At 50.0% G+C, this 22,537-nt stretch overlaps 1 protein-coding gene across 1 annotated transcript in view; it reads right to left on the bottom strand.

The window, feature by feature from the left end:
• LOC129710529 (LHFPL tetraspan subfamily member 7 protein) overlaps positions 1–22,537 on the bottom strand; it is a 221,720-nt gene that overhangs the window by 91,159 nt on the left and 108,024 nt on the right. The window contains exon 3 of the mRNA XM_055657562.1: positions 7,099–7,237. Within this exon, the coding sequence (XP_055513537.1) occupies positions 7,099–7,237 (139 nt within the window). The remainder of the gene's footprint in view (positions 1–7,098; positions 7,238–22,537) is intronic.

The raw sequence follows: 22,537 nt of genomic DNA, 5'->3' as shown, positions 1-22,537 counted from the left end.
CGAATGGCCTACTCCTGCACCTAATTTCTATGCTTCTATGATTCCGTTAGCCCTAGGAGCTAAATCTAACTCTCTCTTGAAAACGAGGGAAGTGTCTCAACCTGAAGAGTCACCTGTTCCTTTTCTCCAGAGATGCTGCCTGAGCCACTGAGTTAATCCAGCGTTTTGTGTCTACCATATCCCACTCATCATTTTAAACACCTCAATGAAATCTCCCCACAGTCTATGCAATTCTCCAGAAAAACAGAAGCGCCTTAGTCTCTCCCAAGATTTGTCATCCTCCAGTGATATAATTAACCACAAATGTGGACCAGAGGTCAAGTACAGCACAAGAACTGGCCCTTCGGCCCACAATGTCTGTGCCGAACATGATGCCCAGACCATCACTTAACTACCGGCACATGATCCGTATCCTTCCATTCCCTGCATATCCATGAGTCTATCCAAAGATGCTGGAGTAACTCAACGGGCCAGGCAGCTTCTCTGGAGAAACGGATTAGGTGACGTTTCGGGTCATGAGCCAAAAGTCTCTTAAATGCCACTATCTTATCTGCCTCCTGTCAGCATGTTCCAGGCACTCACCGCCCTCTGTGTGTGAGAACCTGCCCTGTGTATCTTCTTTAGACCTTGCCCCTCTCAATAGACAATAGACAATAGACAATAGACAATAGGTGCAGGAGTAGGCCATTCGGCCCGTCGATGTGATCATGGCTGATCATCCCCAATCTGTACCCCATTCCTGCCTTCTCCCCATGTCCCCTGACTCCGCTACCTTTGAGAGCCCTATCTAGCAGCCTCTTGAAAGTATCCAGAGAACCAGCCTCCACCGCCCTCTGAGGCAGAGAATTCCACAGACTCACACCTCTCTGTGTGAAGAAGTGCTTCCTTGTCCCCGTTCTAAATGGCTTACCCCTTATTCTTACTGTCTGTCGCCTCGTTGCCACATTCCCCTCAGCCAACAATGAACCATTCTATATTTCCTTACCACCATCTACTCTGATCAGTCATTTTCACACCTTAGCCTTCTATATCTCTGAACTCCCTCTGTCCTGACTCCCTGTCTGAAGAAGGGTCTCGACCCTAAAAATTCACCCATTCCTTCTCTCCAGAGGTGCTGCATGTCCCCCCCGAGTTACTCCAGCAGTTTGTGTCGATCTTCGGTGTAAACCAGCATCTGCAGTTCCTTCCTACTCATCCTGTATTTCATTCCAGGCTACTTGAACCGGGAGCCCTGACCTCTGTGACCTGTCACCTGCTCACAGCAGTTTATGTTTAGGTGCGGACGTTTTGAAACGGGCAGCTTAGGTTTCCCCCGCTGGTTTGAAGTCGATCAAAGAGTTGTTGAGAACGGATGGAGCCACAGCCAAAGCAAAGATGCATCTCAGTTCTCCCTGTGTGACCACCCACCGCCTTGGATGTGCGGAGACGGGCACAAAATATTCACTTCAAAGGCCTTCTTCTTAGGTGGGGAATTAGTGCTATGTGTGACTCTGGCAAGCTGCAGATGGATAAAGCTAGGTTAGGGGAGGGTGTCAACTTTAGTGTACAGGGAACAGTGTGCAGGGTGCAGGTACAGCAGCCAGTGAAGAAAGCTAATGGGATGTTGGCCTTCATAACAAGAGCATTTCAGTATAGGAGTAAAGAGGTTCTTCTGCAGTTGTAAAGGGCTCTGGTGAGACCACATCTGGAGTATTGTGTACAGTTTTGGTCTCCTAATTTGAGGAAGGACAGCCTTGTGATTGAGGCAGTGCAGCGTAGGTTCACGAGATTGATCCCTGGGATGGCGTGACTGTCATATGAGGAAAGATTGAAAAGACTAGGCTTGTATTCACTGGAGTTTAGAAGGATCGTATAGAAACTTATACAATTATAAAAGGATTGGACAAGCTAGATGCAGGAAAAATGTTCCCAATGTTGGGCAAGAACCAGGGGCCACAGTCTTAGAATAAAGGGGAGGTCATTTAAGACTGAGGTGAGAAAAAACTTTTTCACCCAGAGAGTTGTGAATTTATGGAATTCCCTGCCACAGAGGGCAGTGGAGGCCAAGTCACTGGATGGATTTAAGAGAGAGTTAGATAGAGCTCTAGGGGCTAGTGGAGTCAAGGGATATGGGGAGAAGGCAGGCACGGGTTATTGATAGGGGACGATCAGCCATGATCACAATGAATGGCGGTGCTGGCTCGAAGGCCGAATGGCCTCCTCCTGCACCTATTTTCTATGTTTCTATGGAACGCCGGTTGGCACGGACTCCGTGGGCCGAAGGGCCTGTTTCCACGCTGTATCTCTAAACTAAAAAATAAAATAAACTAAACCTGCGTCCATTTATCAGGGACAGTTTCTTCCCAGTTGTTATCAGGCAACTGAATCATCCCACCGCAACCAGAGGGCAGTGCTGAACTACTGTCCACCTCATGGGTGACCCTCGGATTGGACTTTGCTGACTTAACCTTGCACTAAACATTATTCCCTCAGCTTTTCAATGTACCTCAGCACATGTGACAATAAACTAAACTGAAACCTATCACTTACCTAGCTTTGTCCCATCCCCACCACTCTTCCAGCTTTCTCCCCCCTCCCCGCCCCCGATTACAAGCAGCCGCCACTCCCACACCCTGCCCCGCCCACCCCCACTCCCCATCTCTCTCATACCTCCGGACCCTCTCCAGCCTCCATTTCCATTCCTTCTCGTTTCCACCCTCCAGATGCGCTCCCTGCATTCCCACGCCCTCCCCTCCCCCCCCCTCTCTCCCCTCCCCTCCCCCCCCTCTCCCTCCCCTCCCCCCCCCCCCTCTCCCTCCTCCCCATCCCCTCTCCCACTTCCCCCCCCCTTGACTGAGCTCATGGATGAAGCACCACGACTGTGTAAACCCCACTGTGAGAGGCTCTGCATTATAAAAACGAGCCCTCCCCGTCACCCCACCAGCCCCGGGACCTGCCTCGCGGAGGAGGGGAGGAAAGGTTCACGTCGTTAAGCCGTGCGTCGGGACAGAACAGACAGCGTCCGCCCCCCCCCCCCCCCCCCCCCCCCCCTTTTGTGCCCTCGTTAGGACTTTGCAGCAGCCACGGTTCCGAAGTGGCACCACTTCAGACCCAATGGGACGCTGCATATTGATGAAGAAACTCCGAATCCTTCCTGGAGGACTTGCCTCGAACAGTGAGGCCATCAAGCTGCATATTGACAGGCGGGCTCTCCACATCCTGTAATCAGCGTCGCATTTTCGAGGCATTACTGATCATTCGCTCAGCCCACGGTGCATTAAAGCAACTTTCAGGATGTCATTAGGCTTCAAGGACCCGCTGTGGCCCCCCTCATCCATTCCCCTCCCCCCCCCCCCCCCCCCCCCCCCCTCCCCCCAGAACCGCAGCTTATAATAGCAGTGAAAACAAATTGGCACGCTGGGATGTAGATTTTCAATGCCAGCGACATCCTGAAACCAGGGATAGGCAGCGGTAGAGTTTCTGCCTGACACAGCCAAAGACCCAGGTCTCCGACGCTGTAGGGCGGCAACTCCACCGCTGCGCCACCGTGCCGCCCTTATTTTAAAGACTATGGGCGCTGTCTGTGCGGAGTTTGTACGTTCTCTCTAGGACCCGCGTGGGTTTTCTCCGGGTGCTCCGGTTTCCTGCCACACTCCAAAGACGTGCGGGTTTGTGGCTTAATTTAGCTTCGGTAAAAATTGTAAATTGTGCAGTGCGTAGGATAGAGCTAGTGTACGGGGCCGCTGGGCGGCGCGGACACAGTGGGCTTGTTTCCGCGCTGTATCTCTAAACATAGAAACCTAGAAAATAGTTGCAGCAGGAGGCCATTCGGCCCTTTGAGCCAGCACCCCCATTCACTGTGATCATGGCTGATCGTCCCCAATCAATAACCCGTGCCTGCCTTCTCCCCATATCCCTTGATTCCACTCGCCCCTAAACAAAATAAGTTCATAAGTTCTCGGGGCAGAATTGGGCCATTCGGCCCATCTAGTCAATTCAACGGTTCAATCGTATCTCTAAACTGAAGTCACGGTGAGACATAACACAGACCCTGCAGCCCATCCAGTCCACCTGCCCACCAGCCACTCACGTACACTTAATTCGATTTTCTTTATTCTTTACACCAACTCATGCTCAGCCCCTCCAGATTCTACCACTCACACCGTTTAGGATGGATCGTTAATCTACCAACCCGTATGATTTTAAGATGAAGATAGACACAAAATGCTGGAGTAACTCAGTGGGGCAGGCAGCATCCCCGGATGGAAGGACTGGATGACGTTTCGGGGCTCGACCCATCTCGACCCAGTCTGAAGAAGGTTCTCTACCCGAAACGTCAGCCAGTCCTTCCCTCCAGAGACGCTACCTGTCCCACTGGGTTGCTCCAGCATTTTGTGTCTATCTGCGGTTTCTTCCTCTTGTTAGGTTCCAACGTTGTTCTTTAAACAAAAAGCTCAATCTCTATCTCAATTGGAACATGTAGACATGGTGGGTGGGAGCTGTCAGGCAGAGACTCTCTCTGGCTTTCCAAACAGTGTGTGGGCTAAGCAGATCAATTCAGTGAAGAACAAGCCAGCTGGCTCCAGGCAAATCTCCAATCAGACACACACACACAGCCCAAAACATGTCAGTGATAATTTTGTCTCGGCATGTAACCCTTGCTTTCCCTCTCGTTTCACCCCTCCCCTATCCCAGTTCTCCGACTAGTTTCACTGCCCTGATTAAATGTTACGGATTGCATGCCTCGTTGTCACCTTCCCTTCAGCTAACACTGATCCGTTCTATATCTTCCTCGAGCTTCATCCACTTTGATCTCTCATTTTCACACCTCACGCTTCCATATCTCTACTTTCCCTCTCTCCCGACTCTCAGTCTGAAGAAGGGTCTCGACTCGAGATGCTGCCTGTGCCACTGAGTTACTCCAGCATTTTGTGTCTTTCTTTTATTATTGGGAATTTACTGGCAAGGATTTTATTTTTTTCCATTTGATTCCTTGAGTGAAAAATGTAGAAAACATCTGAAAGAAATGAATCCTTCGAATGACATTGGGTGGAGGGGGATTGGATACTAGATGCTGACCTCAATTGCCACAGGGTTAGTCTAGCTTAGTTTATTGTCACATGTACCGAGGTACAGTGAAAAGCTTTTCGCTACATGCACAGGACATGTTGGCCGGCGTGGGCAAGTTGGGATGAAGGGCCTGTTTCCATTCTATATGATTCTATGATATGGGTCAAATGCAGGCAGGTGGGACTAGCATGGATAGGACATATTGGCCGACGTGGGCAAGTTGGGCTGAAGGGCCTGTTTCCATTCTATATGATTCTATGATATGGGCCAAATGCAGGCAGGTGGGACTAGCATGGATAGGACATGTTGGCAGGCGTGGGCAAGTTGGGCTGAAGGGCCTGTTTCCATTCTATATGATTCTATGATATGGGTCAAATGCAGGCAGGTGGGACTAGCATGGATAGGACATGTTGGCAGGCTTGGGCAAGTTGGGCTGAAGGGCCTGTTTCCGTGCTGTATGTCTGTAGCAGGGTACATGTGCAGGATACGGGGACTACAAGCAGGAGGCTTGCATAGGCGCGAGGGTGTACAAGGATGGCTGGTCGATGGATGGGCCTGCTTGCTGCCCACCTCCCACACTGCCCCTGGCCTTCCCCCAGCGCACGGCCCATAGATACACACATCACCCTGCCCGGCCGGCTGCTTCCTGATTGATGAAAGCATTAATCCATAAAGTAGAGAATCTCTCCGGACAACACCTAAACCACTTTGTCATTCGCACCTCGGCCTGCAGCTCGTTAATCTTGGCCCCGTTCAGCCGATAGTTAGAATAATTATCATCCAAACCTTCGCAGCCAACCCAGACCTTTACAACACCATTAGACTCATAGAGACACAGAGACATACAGCAGGGAAACAGGCCCTTTGGCCCAACGTGCTCATGCTGACCAAGATGCCCCATCTACACTAGTCCCACCAGTACGTCTTTGGCCCACATCATAGATATGGCCCACTTCCTCCAGCAGCTCGCTCCACCCTTTGTGTCAAAACGTTACCCCTCAGGTTCCTAGTAAATCCTCCCCCCCCGCACCTTAAAGCGATGTGCTCTGGTTCTCATTTCTCGGCGTTGCCTTGGTCTCGGGTTTGCATACACACATACATACACACACACACACACACACACACATATATATCTCATACATATACATGCATATACACACACACACATACACACAAAACAAGCAAACAAACAATAATAGTACAAAAAGGCACACCCCATGCCCCCCAACGTATGTAGTTCAGAGCTTATTTGGAGATTGTTGTGAACCCCCCCCTGTTTGGTCGTTCCGTTATAGCATAGCGCTTTACTCCCGACATTGGGTTCTACCCCCTCCACCGGTAGCCAACGGCAACATCACACCGTGCTGCTTTACGTGAGCAAGACGGTGTGATGTCATATGACTGACTGCTGGGTTGCTGCACACAAAATCACACACCACACACACACAATTATTGAGTGTGCAACCACACACACACATAAATGCCACACACAGCATGCCGTGATCTCAGCGCCACATATGATAGTGAGGTGGCCACACAGACCGAGAGAATCTCATAATACACATGGAACGGTCACACACTCACCTGCTGTTGTCTGCACACACAACCGGCTACACACACAAATCCTCTATCTCTTACACTGCATACCGCTGGGGAGATAAGATTGTCACGATGGCGAGCATACACACTGGAAGCCAGCAGAACACACCCACCAGAGCACAGGACAGCGCTAGTCTGAAACAGCAAGGAAAGAGTCATGAGTTCAAATCCCCTTCTTGCTTCAGTTAGTCCGTGAGTAATCACTGACAAGGTTACTGTCTATCTCCACAGGTACCAACCAACATCACAAGGGCTGCTTTACGTAGCCTGACGGTGTGATGCTGACTGCTGCTGGGTTGCTGCACGAAAATCACAACCTGAAAATGTAATTATTGAGTGTGCAACCACCGGTTTATAAATCCCACACCGAGCTGCCGTGATCTCAGCGCCACAGTGACAGTGAGGTGGCCAAAGAGACCGAGAGAAGTAAATTGGAAGGTCCACACTCACCTGCTGTTGTCTGCATGTAACCGGCTAGTGTACAAATCCTCTTCTCACACTGACCGCTGGGGAGGAAGATTGTCACGATGGCGAGCAGGGCACTGGAAGCCAGCAGAACACACCCACCAGAGCACAGGACAGCGCTAGTCTGAAACAGCAAGGAAAGAGTCATGAGTTCAAATCCCCTTCTTGCTTCAGTTAGTCCGTGAGTAATCACTGACGGGTCTATGACTCCAGCCAAAGAAGTATCATAACTGCAGTATACAGGTGTCTGCCACAACCCACACATCCCCAGTTTAGTGTTAGTTTAGGGGTGGCATGGTGGCGCAGTGGTAATAATGATAATAATACTTTATTAATCATCTTTTCAGGGGAAATTCAGATGTCCGTGCAGCACACTAATAAAAATACAACATAGTATTAAAACATCCCCCCACAATGGTTCCCACTGTGGGGGAAGGCACAATGTCCAGTCCCCATCCCCTTGTCCACCCATGACCGGGCCTATTGAGGCCTCCGCAGTCGCCGCTATGGGGCCCGATGTTTCAGGCCCTTCTCGCCGGGTGCTCCGGCGTCGGGAGAATCCTCTCAGCGGCTTGCGATGCCTGGAGCGGCCGCTTCCTTGCCGGAGACCGCTGGATGGAGCTCCCCCACTGGCGATCTCGGCGGTAGAGTTGCTGCCTTACGGTGCCAGAGACCCGGATTTGATCCCAATTATAGGTACCGTCTGCAGGGAGTTTGTACGTTCTCCCCGTGACCTGCGTGGGTTTTCTTTCAGATTTTACACTCCAAAGACTTACAGGTTTGCAGGTTAATTGACTTGGTCTAATTGTAAATTGTCCCTAGTGTACGAGGATTGTCGGACTTTAGTATAGTTTATTGTCACGTGTACTGAGATACAATGAAAAGCTGTTGGTGCGTGCTAACCAGTCAGCGGAAAGGCAATACACAATTGAATCGAGCTGTCCACAGTCTACAGATACAGGGTAAAATGAGTTGAAAAGGAATTCTGTTGGAGTAGCGATTTAGACGAGTGGAGTGATTCTAATACGTGATTGCAGTGCGGCGTGAAGGAGGCGTGAGTACCGGACCCGTCCTCCCGTTTACCCCCCGCCCCACCCCTCCCCCCCAACATCGAGCTTCTCCCCTCACGACCTTGGGTTAAACTTGGTTATAGCGGACAATCGGCAATAACGGTCACCGTGCCCTTCCCGTGATGCGTCAAGAGTGTTTTATTGTCATATGACCCAAAGAGAAAAATCGCCTAAGTGGGACAGGCCCATTAGTGTCTGATCACGGCCTCCTCTAGATTCCCTGGGGAAATAGCTATGGGAACGGGGAAGTGAAAGTTTAATAGCAATGTGGAACAGGGAAGAAACGTTACACAGATTAATTGCATCTGTCTTAAAGGCAGAAGATACTCTGAACATCCTATTAATACTGAATAATGACAGTGAGGAATTAAATATCACCACTATTACTAGATTAGCAATTAGACTAATCTAATGTATCTTAGGATCTTGGAAGAAACGAGTATAGTGGAAACATTCACCGCAATATCCCAAAATCCTTAGATTCTGGAGAAGTGTAAAAGGATTGGAAAGATACCGTTCTGATCGCCCTGTTCAGGGAGGGAGGGAGACGAACAGCAGGTAACTAGAGGCTGATTAGTTTAATATTTGTTTTTATAGGAATGTTGCAATGAATTGTTCGGTAGTAATGGCAATACATATGTAAAATCATCAGCTAATGAAGACAACCCTGTGTGGTATCACAAAGAGGAAACGGTGCCTGCCACGGTGCCACTGTTTGGCCGTGCAGCGGTACACTTGCTGCGTCACAGCGACCCGGGTCCGATCCTGAATACAGATGCTGTCTGTACGGAGTTTGCACGTTCTCCGTGTGACTACCTGGGTTGGCTCCAGGTGCTCCGGTTTCATCCCACACTCCAAAGACGCGCAGGTTTGTAGGTTAGTTGGCTTCAGTAATATTGTCAAATCCCCCCTGTGGGTAGGATGATCAATTTTCATAATGTTCATGTGATGGGAGCAGAATTAGGCCATTCGGCCCATCAAGTCTACTCCGCTTTTCAATCACGGCTGATCTGCCTTTCCCTCTCAACCCCAGTCTCCTGCCTTTTTCCCTGGAACGTCTGTCACAGTTGAACCGCTGACCATAGTACATTCTCCCTGTGACTGTGTGGGTTTTCTCTGAGTGCTCTGGTTTTCCTAATTGGCTTTTGTAAATTGACCCTAGTGTGTGGGATGGTGCTAGCGTACGGGGTGATTGCTGGTCAGTGAGCGGACAATCTCTGTACAGACAGCACCGTGGTCAGGATCGAACCTGAAGAAGGGTTTCGGCCCGGGTCTCTGGCGCTGGAAGGCAGCAACTCTACCGCTGCGCCACACAAATCTGCGTGTCCCTCCTCCACGACACACAAGCCTTGCGCGCAGTGACACAACCCGTAAGGTCATAAGTGATAGGAGCAGAATTAGGCCATTCGGCCCATCAAGTCTTCTCCACCATTCAATCATGGGCTGATCTCCACATCCACTCTTCCTTTCCTATTCCCCGTTTCAAATCCTGCCTTCTTCCCGTAACTCCTGTACAGGCCCAGTGCCGAACTAATCAAGAATCTATCTATGTTTAAAGGGGGAACGGCAGATGCTGGAGAATCGAAGGTTACACCAAAAAGCTGGAGAAACTCAGCGGGTGCAGCAGCATCTATGGGGCGAAGGAAATAGGGACATGAAGGTCTGAAGAAGGGTTTCGGCCTGAAACGTTGCCTATTTCCTTCGCTCCATAGATGCTGCTGCACCCGCTGAGTTTCTCCAGCTTTTTTGTGTAACCAAGAATCTATCTATCCCTGCCTTAAAAATATCCACAGACTTGGCCTCCACAGCCTTCTGTGGCAATGAATTCCACAGATTCGCCACCCTCTGACTGAAGAAATGCCTCCTCCTTCCTACAGGAACGTCCTTTAATCCTGAGGCTGTGACCTCTAGCCCTAGACTCTCCCACTAGTGGAGACATCCTCTCCACATCCACTCTATCCGGGCCTTTCATTAATCTGTACGTTTCAAATGAGGTGCCCCCTCATCCTTCTAAACTCCAGCCAGTACAGGCCCAGTGCCGTCAAAGGCTCATCATATGTTAATCGACCGTGGCTTTTGGTCAGGACTATGAATCTGCTTGTCCGTCGCGCACTGCACACAACGCCCGCACACAGTAAGTTCAGTGATTTATTGAGTGTGTGAAGTGAACCTCACACGAGCTTGTCACACACGCACTAGTTACTCCAGAGCTCAAAGTTGAAAGTTCATCAGTGGCTACAAATGTAGAATGAAAGATTTCTTTACAAACTGACAATAAAACCTGTCTGCCTGGTGTAGCAGGACACAGCTGACATAATTGCACTGTCCCCCTGTTAAATGGCTTTTCAGATGGAGTACGTCTGCTCTACACCTGAACACACACACACACCTGCCTGTGTCTTCTCCTCCACTCGTACGTTTAGGTTTAAAGTGAAGGGAAAAAGATTTAACAGGAATCTGAGGGGTGACTTTTTCCACACAAAGTGGTGGTGGGCGTATGGAACGAGCTGCTGGAGGAGGTAGTTGAGGCTGGGACTATCGCAACGTTTAAGAAACACTTAGACTGATACATGGATAGGACAGGTTTAGAGGGATATGGACCAAACCACGGCAGATGGGACTAGTGTAGATGGTTGGACAATGAAACATATAAGATTGTTAAGGGTTTGGACACGCTAGAGGCAGGAAACATGTTCCCAATGTTGGGGGGAGTCCAGAACCAGGGGCCACAGTTTAAGAATAAGGAGTAAGCCATTTAGAACGGAGACGAGGAAACACTTTTTCTCACAGAGAGTGGTGAGTCTGTGGAATTCTCTGCCTCAGAGGGCGGTGGAGGCAGGTTCTCTGGATGCTTTCAAGAGAGAGCTAGAAAGGGCTCTTAAAAATAGCGGAGACAGGGGATATGGGGAGAAGGCAGGAACGGGGTACTGATTGGGGATGAGCAGCCATGATCACATTGAATGGCGGTGCTGGCTCGAAGGGCCAAATGACCTACTCCTGCACCTATTGTCTATTGTCTATTGGGACATGCTGGTCAGTGTGGGCAAGGTGGGCTGAAGGGCCTGTTTCCACGCATTTGTTTAACTCTGTGACTATTACCTAACTCAAAGTGTAGCTTTAGATTTATTATTGTCACGTGTACCGAGATACAGTGAAAAGCTCTGTGTTGATAAATGCAATCAGGTCAAACTCAAGTACAATAGGTGGAGCAAATGGGGAAGTGGTCGATGCCTTTATTCCTACTACCAAAATGCATGACTCCACACTTTGCTACACTCTATTCCACCTGCCACTTCTCTGCCCACTCTCCCAACCTGTCCAAGTCCTGCTGCAGAGTCCCTGCTTTCTCTACACTACCTGCCCCTCCACCTATTTTCGGACCACCCGCAAATGACATCGTTCGTATCATCGTGCCGTTCTGAAGATAGACACAAAAAGCTGGAGTAACTCAGCGGGACAGGCGGTGCCTTATAGAGCCTCAACATTACATCCCTGTTTTCGTATACAAGCCATTGTATACACTCAGACTGAGGATGGGTCGCGACCCGAAAAACGTCACCCATTCATTCCTTCTCTCCAGAGATGCTGCCTGTCCCGCTGAGTTACTCCAGCTTTTTGTGTCTATCTTCGGTTTAAACCAGCATCTGCAGTTCCTGCAGATGCTGCTTTAAACCGACGATAGACACAAAAAGCTGGAGTAATCTCTGGAGAGAAGGAATGGGTGAGGTTTCGGTTCGAGACCCTTCTCCTTCAGTTCCTTCCGACACATCATGTCATTCTCTCTGTCTAGCCTACCTCTACCAGTTCGGGGTTTTGTCACCAGAATTGCTGGAGGTTGACGTTATGAAGTGCGCCAAGTGGCGAGGATACAGAAATAGCTCCGACTGGCCACAGCTGGCCCAACCAGACAGACATTGGCCAGCATGAGTTGGCACCAGTACCCATGGAAATAATCCCCTAAAGGGCCTGTCCCACTTGCATGCGATTGCGTGCGTTTGGCGCGACCAACCGGAAGCGGAATTCACGCGAAGTTCACGCTAAGTACACACTAAGTTCGCGCGTCACGCCATTTGCGTCATGCTTACCAATCAGCTGGGCAGGAGGCGGGCCGACTGAATTTGGGCGTCGCATGGCGTCGGGCGGTGATGTCACCATGCAACGCCACGTCGGGCGGTGACGTCATCACGCGCTAGGCGTACACCGTCAAGACATTGCGTACGCCTGCGATGCGCCTGCGGGCCGATAGGCCGTTGGCGCGCGAAGATTCCGGTCACTGCAAGAATTTCGGAGCCCCGCGCGGTGTCGGGACCAGCCCCGCACAACTCTGCGCTTCTAAGTGGGACCGGCCTCGCGCGGCCATCCGGTGCCCCTACGCCTCAAGCGACCACGAGGTTGCGTCATTTGCGAGCCAAGGTCGCGTAAGTGGGACAGGCCCTTATGTTTCCCGCTGCTGATTCCTATCCACCTCGAACAAACACCTGCGGTTTGTTTATTCGAAGCATGCGCTGGCTAAACGAGCCAAGAAGGAAAATCACAACTTCATCTCCTGCCCACAGGATGCAGGGGTGGGATGTCCCCACAGATGGGGCTCCACTACTTTGGGCGGCACGGTGGCGCAGCGGTAGAGATGCTGCCTTACAACACTTGCAGCGCCAGAGACCCGGGTTCGACCCCGACTACGGGAGCCGTCTGTTCCGAGTTTGTACGTTCTCCCCGTGACCCGAGTGGGTTTTCTCCGAGATCTTCGGGTTCCTCCCACACTCCAGAGATGTACAGGTTTGTGGGTTATTTGGCTTGGTGTAAGTGTAAATTGTCCCCAATGTGTGTGTAGGATAGTGTTACTGTGCACGGATCGCTGGTCAGTGCCGACTCAGTGGGCCGAAGGGCCTGTTTCGGAAAACTAAACTAAACGAAACTCTCGATGACCGCGTGCTGTGATAAATTGCGGCACAAACACAAAGGCTTCCCTTCGTCTCCCTTCACCTTGACTCGCCAGGATTTCACCGTGCGGAACAGAGACACAAAGTGATGGAGTAAAGGGCCTGTCCCACTTGGCTGTCATTCGTGCATCATTTACGCAACCAACTCGGCCTGGGGCTCACGGCCGTTGTGGATCCGGATCCGTCCCCACTCCCACTCCCAGAGCGGGGCCAAGATGATTGGAGATAGACACAAAATGCAGGAGATACTCAGCGGGACCGGCAGCATTTCTGGAGAGAAGCAACGAGTGACTTTTCGGGTCGAGACCCTTCTTTCAGACTGAAGAAGAGTCTCGACCCGAAAAACATCATCCATTCCTTCCTCTCTAGAGATGCTGCCGGTCCCACTGAGTTACTCCTGCATTTTGTGTCCATCTTCAAATGAAGTCACGCACTCCAGGCGGCTCTGCGGACGCATGATGATGATGCGCGCGACTCTCGCGGGACCGTTGCTCGTCAGTCACTGCCGGCCTGTCGTGTAAATGACGGCCCAAGTGGGACAGGCCCTTTATTCAGCGGGGCAGGCAGTATCTCTGGAGAGAAGGAAACTCACCACTGCACTAGGCCCCCACGTGAAATCCAGATTCTGGGTACAGATCAAACACACAATTCCCTCCAACATCTATCAATCTGAGGCTTACGAGCAACAATTGACCGGGTTCAATTACTACCTGTGGTGTCTGCAGTGGAATAGAGTGGATGTCTTCGATGATAGACCCAAAAATGCTGGAGTAACTCAACGGGACAGGCAGCATCTCTAGAGTGAAGGAATGGTTGACGTTTTGGGTCGAGGCCCTTTATTCAGACATAGAGCCAGGGGGCGAGGTGAACAAAGGGGTGGAAGTGCAAGAAAAATGTAGAATGGATCATTGTGTTTAAGAAGGAACTGCAGATGCTGGAGAATCGAAGGTTACACAAAAAAGCTGGAGAAACTCAGCGGGTGCAGCAGCATCTATGGAGCGAAGGAAATAGGCAACGTTTCGGGCCGAAACCCTTCTTCAGACTGATCGGGGGCGGGGGTGGGCGGGGACAAGAAAGGAAAAAGGAGGAGTAGCCCGAAGGCTAGGGGATGGATCATTGTTGGCCGGGGGGGAAGGTGACAAGGAGGTGTACAATCAGTAACATCTAATCAGGAGAAGAGTCAAACTAGTTGGAGATCTAGGTAGACAAAAGTGCTGGAGAAACTCAGCGGGTGCAGCAGCATCTATGGAGCGAAGGAAGTAGGCAACGCTAATGCTGCCGTTTTCAACTAATCACTAATAATAAGCCCTGGAAATAGGCAACGTTTCGGGCCGAAACCCGTAAGGGTTTCGGCCCGAAACGTTGCCTATTTCCTTCGCTCCATAGACGCTGCTGCGCCCGCTGAGTTTCTCCAGCACTTTTGTCTACCTTCGATTTTCCAGCATCTGCAGTTCCTTCTTAAAAAAACAGTCGGAAAGCTAGGATGGGGGATGGGATGGAGAGAGAGGGAAAGCAAGGGTTACTTGAGGTTGACGAGGTCAATATTCATACCTCATTCGGTTGACGTTTAGTTTTCAGTATTGCAGGATTACTTTGGGGGCCAGCGCGCGCGGGTCACGGGATCTGCTCCCTCCTTCCCGCCAAATGGCTTTTTCCAACTGACTACGTTTTAATTAAGGACCTGTCAGACATATTTCATCGGAAGGCGAGTTTGCCCAAAAGCCGTCCGCTGTGAGACGCTGACGGTGTTTAATCATACAAGTGTATGTTTCCTAATCCACTCATGCATGTAATACATTTGCACTGATCAATGCTGGAGGAAGGCGAATAACTCTGGGGGGATTAGGCTCAGACTGAGTGACCGAGAGAGATAGAGAGAGAGAGGGAGAGAGAGAGACGTCTACCTTTACCAAAGCTTCGCACTCAGGCGGGAGTTTTCACCTGGCCGAGTACGGCAGAAGCAACGAGTTAAGGGCCTGTCCCACTTGGCCGTCATTTACACCTCATTTGCGTGGCCTATGTGTCGTGATGCGCGATGTCGCACGCAAATCACGCGCCATCATGCCATCTGGTGCGCGTGACGCTATTAGAATACCCTGCTGCGCGCGGTGACGCACCGTTACGCACCGTGACCATGTATCACCACGCGATACACGTGAGATGTCGGGGCGCCAGCGTGCGACGCCAATGCATCAGCGTGCGTACGCGACACGTCACGCACAGGTGGCGCGCGAGGATTTCGTTACACTACGAAATCCTGGAGCGCCGCGCGATACCGCGCGCCACCGCATGCAATTCCACGCCTCACCACGCGCTATGCGTGCGTCACCCACGCGTCAGGACGTGTCGACCTATTTTACATATGACGCGTAAATAAGGCGCAAATGGCGGCCAAGTGGGACAGGCCCTTTAATTATCTGCGAGAAACTCTGAGCGTTCCATTACCTCTGTAGTTTGTGTTTGACGGAAGGACAGCAGGAGCGGTGGACAATTGGGAAGTACTTGAGTTGGGGGCTCAAGGAGCAATTCAGCCTGAAGCACAACACCAACCTCCCTTCCATCGACTCCATCTACACCTCACGCTGCCTCGGCAAGGCCAGCAGCATCATCAAGGGCCAGTCTCACCCCGGCCACTCCCTCTTCTCCCCTCTCCCATCAGGCGGGAGATACAGAAGTGTAAAAACGCACACCTCCAGATTCAGGGGACAGTTTCTTCTCAGCTGTTATCGGGCAACTGAACCATCCTAATACCAACTAGAGAGCGGTCCTGACCTCCCATCTACCTCCTTGGAAACCCTCGGACTATCTTTGATCAGACTTTACTGGACTTTATCTTGCGCTAAACGTTACTCATGTTAATCCCTTTATCACGTATCTGTACACTGTGGATGGCTTGATTGCAGTCATGTATGTCTTTCCGTTGACTGGTTAGCACGCAACAAACGTTTCACTGTATCGATACACAGGACAATAAACACAAACACAAACTCCTCTCCAGACCGGCGCTGTCCAGGCCAACTCTTTCTGTACACCAGAGCACACCCAACACTATGGTTCCTTTACTCTAAGGGGCTTTTAGATAGGCACATGGATATACAGCGAATGGAGGCATGTGCAAGAAGAGGAGATGAATTTAAACTGGCATCATTTTTAGAACGGACACTGTGGGCCGAAGGGCCTGTTCCTGTGCTGTGCAGTTCTAGGAGGTGCAGGGAAATGCAAATGCTGGTTTACAAAAATGACACAAAATGCTGGAGTAACTCAGCAGGTCAGGCAGCATCTCTGGAGAACTTGTAGGGTCCCCATCTGAAACGTTTAGGAAGGCCCTTCCCCTATCCATGTTCTCCCGAGATGCTGCTTGACCGCTGAGTTTTGCGTCTGTGCTGCGAGTCCAGCGCTTTGTCTATCGACTGCGTTCTATGTTCTGTTCTTGGTGAAATTCTACCAGATTAATGATACTTGTATGAACACAGGTTGCTGTTGGTTGGACTTTAGAAACATAGAAAAAATAGGTGCAGGAGTAGGCCATTCAGCCCTTCGAGCCAGCACCGCCATTGAATATGATCATGGCTGACCATCCACAATCAGTACCCCATTCCCGTTTTCTCCCCATTCTCCCTTAATTCCTTTAGCCCTAAGAGCTAAATCTAACTCTCTATTGAAAACATCCAGTGAATTGGCCTGTCCCACTTTCCCGAGTTATTCCCGAAAACTCTCCTGACTTTTCAAACTTGCAGAATGTTCGTAACATAGAAACATAGAAATTAGGTGCAGGAGTAGGCCATTCGGCCCTTCGAGCCTGCACCGCCATTCAATATGATCATGGCTGATCATCCAACTCAGTATCCCGTACCTGCCTTCTCTCCATACCCCCTGATCCCCTTAGCCAGAAGGGCCACATCTAACTCCCTCTCCGTAAAGTGTCTGTAGGAGGCAGTCGGAGTCCGTGGATATATCGTAGCGGCTCGTTATGCCAGCCGTAGGTACTTGGGGCTATTTTTTAACTTGTGGACATTTTTCAACACGCTGAGAAAACGTCCCGACTTACCTGATGCTGCGAGTACCTATGGCCGGCATAACGAGCCGCTACGATATATCTACGGCCTACTATGGACTCGTTACGAACATTCTGCGAGTTTGAAAACTCGGGAGAATTCGTGAATAACTCGGGAAAGTGGGACAAGCCCTTAAGCACCAGGTTTCAAGGGGAAAAAAAGTATTTGCACTGGGTTAGGTGAAGCTATTCCGTTTATGTATCACTTAGGACTAATAGGGTGCAGACCATCAAACCTGTACGTCTTTGGTGTGTGGGAGGAAACCGGAGATCTCAGAGAAAAACCACGTGGGTCAAGGGGGGAACGTACGGACTCCCGTGGTCGGGATCGAACCCCGGTCTCTGCCGCTGTATGGCAGCAACTCTACAGCTGTGCCAGCGTTGCCACACAGTAAACAAAGGTGAATCTTTTATTCTATAGAAAACCTGGCCACATCATTGAGTCATAGTCAGCGTGGAAACAGGCCCTTCAGCCCAACACCAACATGCCCCAACTACACTAGTCCCGCCCTGCCTGTGCTTGGTCAATATCCCCCCAAACCTGTCCTATCCATGTACTTGTCCAACTGTTTCATAAATGTTGGGATAGTCCCAGCCTCAACTACCTCCCCTGGCAGCTTGTTCCATACACCAACCACCCTTTGTGTGAAAAGTTACCCCTCAGATTCTTATTAAATCTATACCCCTTCACCTAAAACCTATGTCCTCTGGTCCTCGATTCACCCACTTCTGGGCAAGAGACTCTGTGCATCTACCCAATCTATTCCTCTCATGATTTAACTCACCTCGATAAGATCACCCCTCATCCTCCTGCGCTCCAAGGAATACCAGCCTTCTCAACCTCTCATGTGCAAGAGATAAAATGTTGCCCAAATGTAAAATTGGTGCATTTGTCGCTGTAGGATGCTCGGTGATTATTAAGTTATTGATTAGGTTTAAATGATGGAAGGAAGTCTATCTCTGCATTGTCTCCTCACCACAGGGGTTAATCAGGATTACCTTGCCTTCTGATCACAGGATAAATCACAGGGGTATTGCACTGAGCAAACTGGGACCTTGTGCTAAATCGCATCATCCCCCTTGATATCGTCTACAGATGCGCCGTAGAAAGCATTTTATCGTGATGCATTATATGAGAACAAATCCATCCAAGATCCTAATTTCACGGGGAGAACGTACAAACTCCGTACAGGCAGCACCCGTGGTCAGGATCGAACCCGGGTCTCAGGCGCTGTAAGGCAGCAACTCTACCGCTGCACCACCGTGCAGCCCAATGTAATGTAGAACTAGTGTGAACAGCTGATTGATGGTCGGTGTGGCCTCCGTGGGCTGAAGGTTCTGTTACCGAAAAAAAAAAAAAGTATTTCTAAAAACTAAAAAGCTAAATATTTAAAAAAATATTTCTTTCTCGTTTTTCTAAAGCTGAGCTAACGTTGCTATTTACGCTGTTCTGAAGAAGGGTCTCAACTCGAAACGTCACCCGTTCCTTTTCTGTTCCGCCATGTTAGTGACAAACAAACATTGATATTTTGCACATTTGATGGGTAGTGAGGCTTCAGTTTCACATGATTGCTTCTGATGTGGAGAATTCTACAGTGCCCGACAGATGAAAACAAACTAATGCTAGCGTTGCTTATTACACTAAAGAGTCCCGTAGAGAGTACACGATGTTAGTCGGGGGCACTGGGAATCGATCGGAGAAAAGAAAAACAGACTTCAGACCAAGTTAAATCAATTAAGTCAAACCAACAACATGCCACCAGAGCATTGGGAAAACTATTCTTAATATTGTATTACATAGAATGAAGGAGCGCAGCGGCATTTGTGTGGCACGGCGATAGAGTTGCAGCCTTACAGCGCCAGAGACCTGGGTTCGATCCTGACTACGGGTGCTGTCTGTACGGAGTATGCACGTTCTCCCTGTGACCACGTAGGTTTTCTCCGGGTGCTCCGGTTTCCTTCCACATTCCCAAGTTAACTGGCTCCTGTGAATTGTCCCTAGTGTGTAGGATATAGAACTAGTGAACGGATCCGCTGATTAGCACAGAGCTGTGGGCTGAAGGGCCTGTTTCCACGTGGTATCACTAAGCTAAACTAAAACTTAGAATAGTACAGCATAGGCCTTTCCTGTTCCCAATGTCTGTGTCAAACATGATGCCAGGCCCAACTCTTATCTTCCTGCACGTGATCCATATCCCTCCATTCCCTGCATATCCATGGGCCCATCTAAAAGTCTCTTAAACACCACCATTGTATCTGCCTCCATCACCATCGCAGCTCGTTCCAGGCACTCACCACCAAACTGTGTAAAAACTTGCCCCTTTCACCTTAGAGCTCTGCCCTCTATTATTTGATGTTTCCATGCTGAGGAAAAAGGTTCTGACTGTCTACCCTATCTATGCCTCTCATAGTTATATTTACTTCTATCAGGTGTCCCCACAACCTCTGACGTTCCAGAGAAAACAATCCAAGTCTGTCCAACCACTCCCTGTAGCTAATACCCCCTTAAATCCAGGCGACACTCTGGTGAATGGTGAATGGTGAATAGTACCGACCCAAAACGTCACTTATCCAGGTTCTCCAGAGATGCCGCCAGTCCCGCTGAGTTACTCCAGCGCTTTGTGTCTATCATTGAGGTAAACCTCCTCTGCACCCTCTCTCAAGCCTCCACACCTTTCCTGCACTGGTGGCGACCAGAAATGCACGCAATACTCTGCATGCGGCCTAACCAAGATGGTATAAAGTATCTTGAAGCGTTAGCTTGAAGTGAATTGCTGGAGGGACATTTCTAATTACTAATCTGGACAGAGAACAAAGAACAATTTTTATTTCTAGATGCCCTCCTTTCAGTTCCAGCTGTGGGTGGCCTCCAATGAGTCAATATTGGAAAATATTAATGATCCAAACTCATTGTTTTTAAACATAACATGTCCCTATTTTGAAATTGTAGCTATATCTCATTGAAAAGTTGCTGTCACCAGAAGCCCCCAGTAAATTGTGCCACCTAGGCCGGGTGAGGCGGCCGATCTCGACCTCATTGGGACGCCCGCGGCCGATTGGCGGGTCGAATTTGTCCCCTGCGGCCAGGGCTCTGGAACTCCGGCCCGGCCGGAGCCGGCAGATCCGTTCCCATAGCCGACTTCCGAGGCCGACTTTGCGCGCCCGTATATCGGCCCCTCGGCTGCCCAGGCGGATCGTTCCAGCACCGTTGGACTCCTCTCGGAGGCCGTGACCTGCGTTGGTCCGACATTATTTTTATTGTATGGCTGTATGGTGAACGCATTTCACTGTGCCAACTGGCACATTTGACAAATAAATGTATCTTGTATCTTGTAAAACAGATAATCCGGAAAGGTGAGGGAAGGAACTGCAGATGCTGGTTTACACCAAACATAGACACAAAATGCTGGAGTAACTCAGCGGGACAGGCAGCATCTCTGGAGAGACGGAATGGGTGACGTTTCGGGTCTCGACCCGAAACGTCACCCATTCCGTCTCTCCAGAGATGCTGCCTGTCCCGCTGAGTTACTCCAGCATTTTGTGTCTAATCCAGAAAGCCTCTGGAACCAAAGGTGCTGGAAAATCAGCGGCGGACCTGTATAAAGTAAATGTCAGGGGGTGCAGAGAAACAGGGGAGTTTTTTTTCTTAAAGTCAATACATTGTTGTTTGCAATGCATTGCCTTAAAGGACGGTGGTGAGGGCGTCAAAATTAATTTAAAACGGAACTGGATAGCGATGAAAAAATAAGCATCGGAGGAAGGGAGTAGGAGTGTGTGGTAAACCGATACAAAGAGGCAGCAAAGTGCTGCGTGATTATTGTTATATAATTCCCTGCAGCTGTAGCCCTGTGCCTTGTGAATTTAAATCCTTCAGACCGCCCACTTCTCCCATCCCCAGCAGCACTTTGTGGAGGAGTGCGTTCGTTCGCAGTGTGCAGTAGGACTGATAATGACTTAAAAGTAAATCAGATCTTTCTGCTCCACCGCCTGCCATCCACGACAACAATTGTTATCTCCTGTCCAAATTAAATCTCCAATTGATGTTGAGAGCAGGCTGTGAAAGCATAATTACTTCAGCAGTGCAGAATCCCTGTACAGATCTTGATGAATCTGCAGAGATCTGTTCATCGTTATCCCCAAGGCTGATGCTTTCCGGCATGTTGTGGGAACAGTTGTCAAATGTGTGTTTACTTTTCTTTAAAGACACAGCACGTAAACAGGCCCTTCGGCCCACCAAGTCCGCTCCGACCGGCAATCGGGGTAAGGGTTTGGACACGCTGGAGGCAGGAAACATCTTCCCGATGTTGGGGGAATCCGGAACCACACAATTTAAGAAAAGGGAGTAAGCCATTTACAATGGAGACGCGAAAACATTTTTTCTCACAGAGAGTGGTGAGTCTGTGAAATTCTCTGCCTCAGAGGGCGGTGGAGGCAGGTTCTCTGGATGCTTTCAAGAGAGAGCTTAAAAATAGCGGAGTCAGGGGATATGGGGAGGAAGGCAGGAACGGGGTACTGATTGTGGATGATCAGCCATGATCACATTGAATGGCGGTGCTGGATCGAAGGGCCGAATGGCCTACTCCTGCACCTATTGTTTATTGTCCATTGTCTATTGTCACCACACATTAACGCTACCATCTCCCGACGTAGGTGCTGCTGTTTGTCACCAGGTGACGTTGGTTGTCGCCGGGTGCTGACCGGTGAATTCCATTAGCGACTCTCTACGTCAACCTACATCAACCGGCGACAGGTACCGGCGACTGAATTGTCTTCAGTTGTCGCCGACAGAGTCGTTGCTTGTCGTAGCTTGACCTGGAAGGACCTAGGTTGACTTTGGTTGTGGTAGGTTGTCACCTGTGTGGACGTAGATTGTCGTACGTGTGGTCATAGGTGGACGTCCTAATGGGTCGCTGGTTGGCGGTAGCTTGCCGTAGCTTGATGCCGCATAGTCAGGCAGCATCTCTAGTGAAAAGAAATAGGTGACTTTTCGGGTTGAGTACCTTCTGTCTGAAACATCACCCACTCCTTTTCTCCAGAGATGCTGCCTGAGCCGCTGAGTTACTCCAGCATTTTGTGTCTATCTTCAGTGTAAACCAGCATCTGCAGTTCCTGCCTCCACATATAAACCTGCCAGGCTTTGTCCCTTCCAACTTTCTCCCCTCTACTACAATCTGTCTGGAGAAGGGTATCGACCCGAAACGCCACCTGTCCATGTTCTCCCGAGTTGCTGCCTGACCCGCTGTGTTACTCCAGCACTTTGTGGCCTTTTGTGTGAACCAGCGTCTGCAGTTCCTCGTTTCTGCAGACAATTCTGAAATGATTCTGTTGGATGGGCAGGAGTGAAGAAGCATTATGTGGTG

The sequence above is a fragment of the Leucoraja erinacea genome, chromosome 28 (genome assembly GCF_028641065.1).
Source record: "Leucoraja erinacea ecotype New England chromosome 28, Leri_hhj_1, whole genome shotgun sequence".
NCBI classification, from domain to species: Eukaryota; Metazoa; Chordata; class Chondrichthyes; order Rajiformes; family Rajidae; genus Leucoraja; species Leucoraja erinaceus.
Note: the sequence above shows the minus strand (reverse complement) of the source record. Positions and strands in the feature narration are given on the sequence as shown.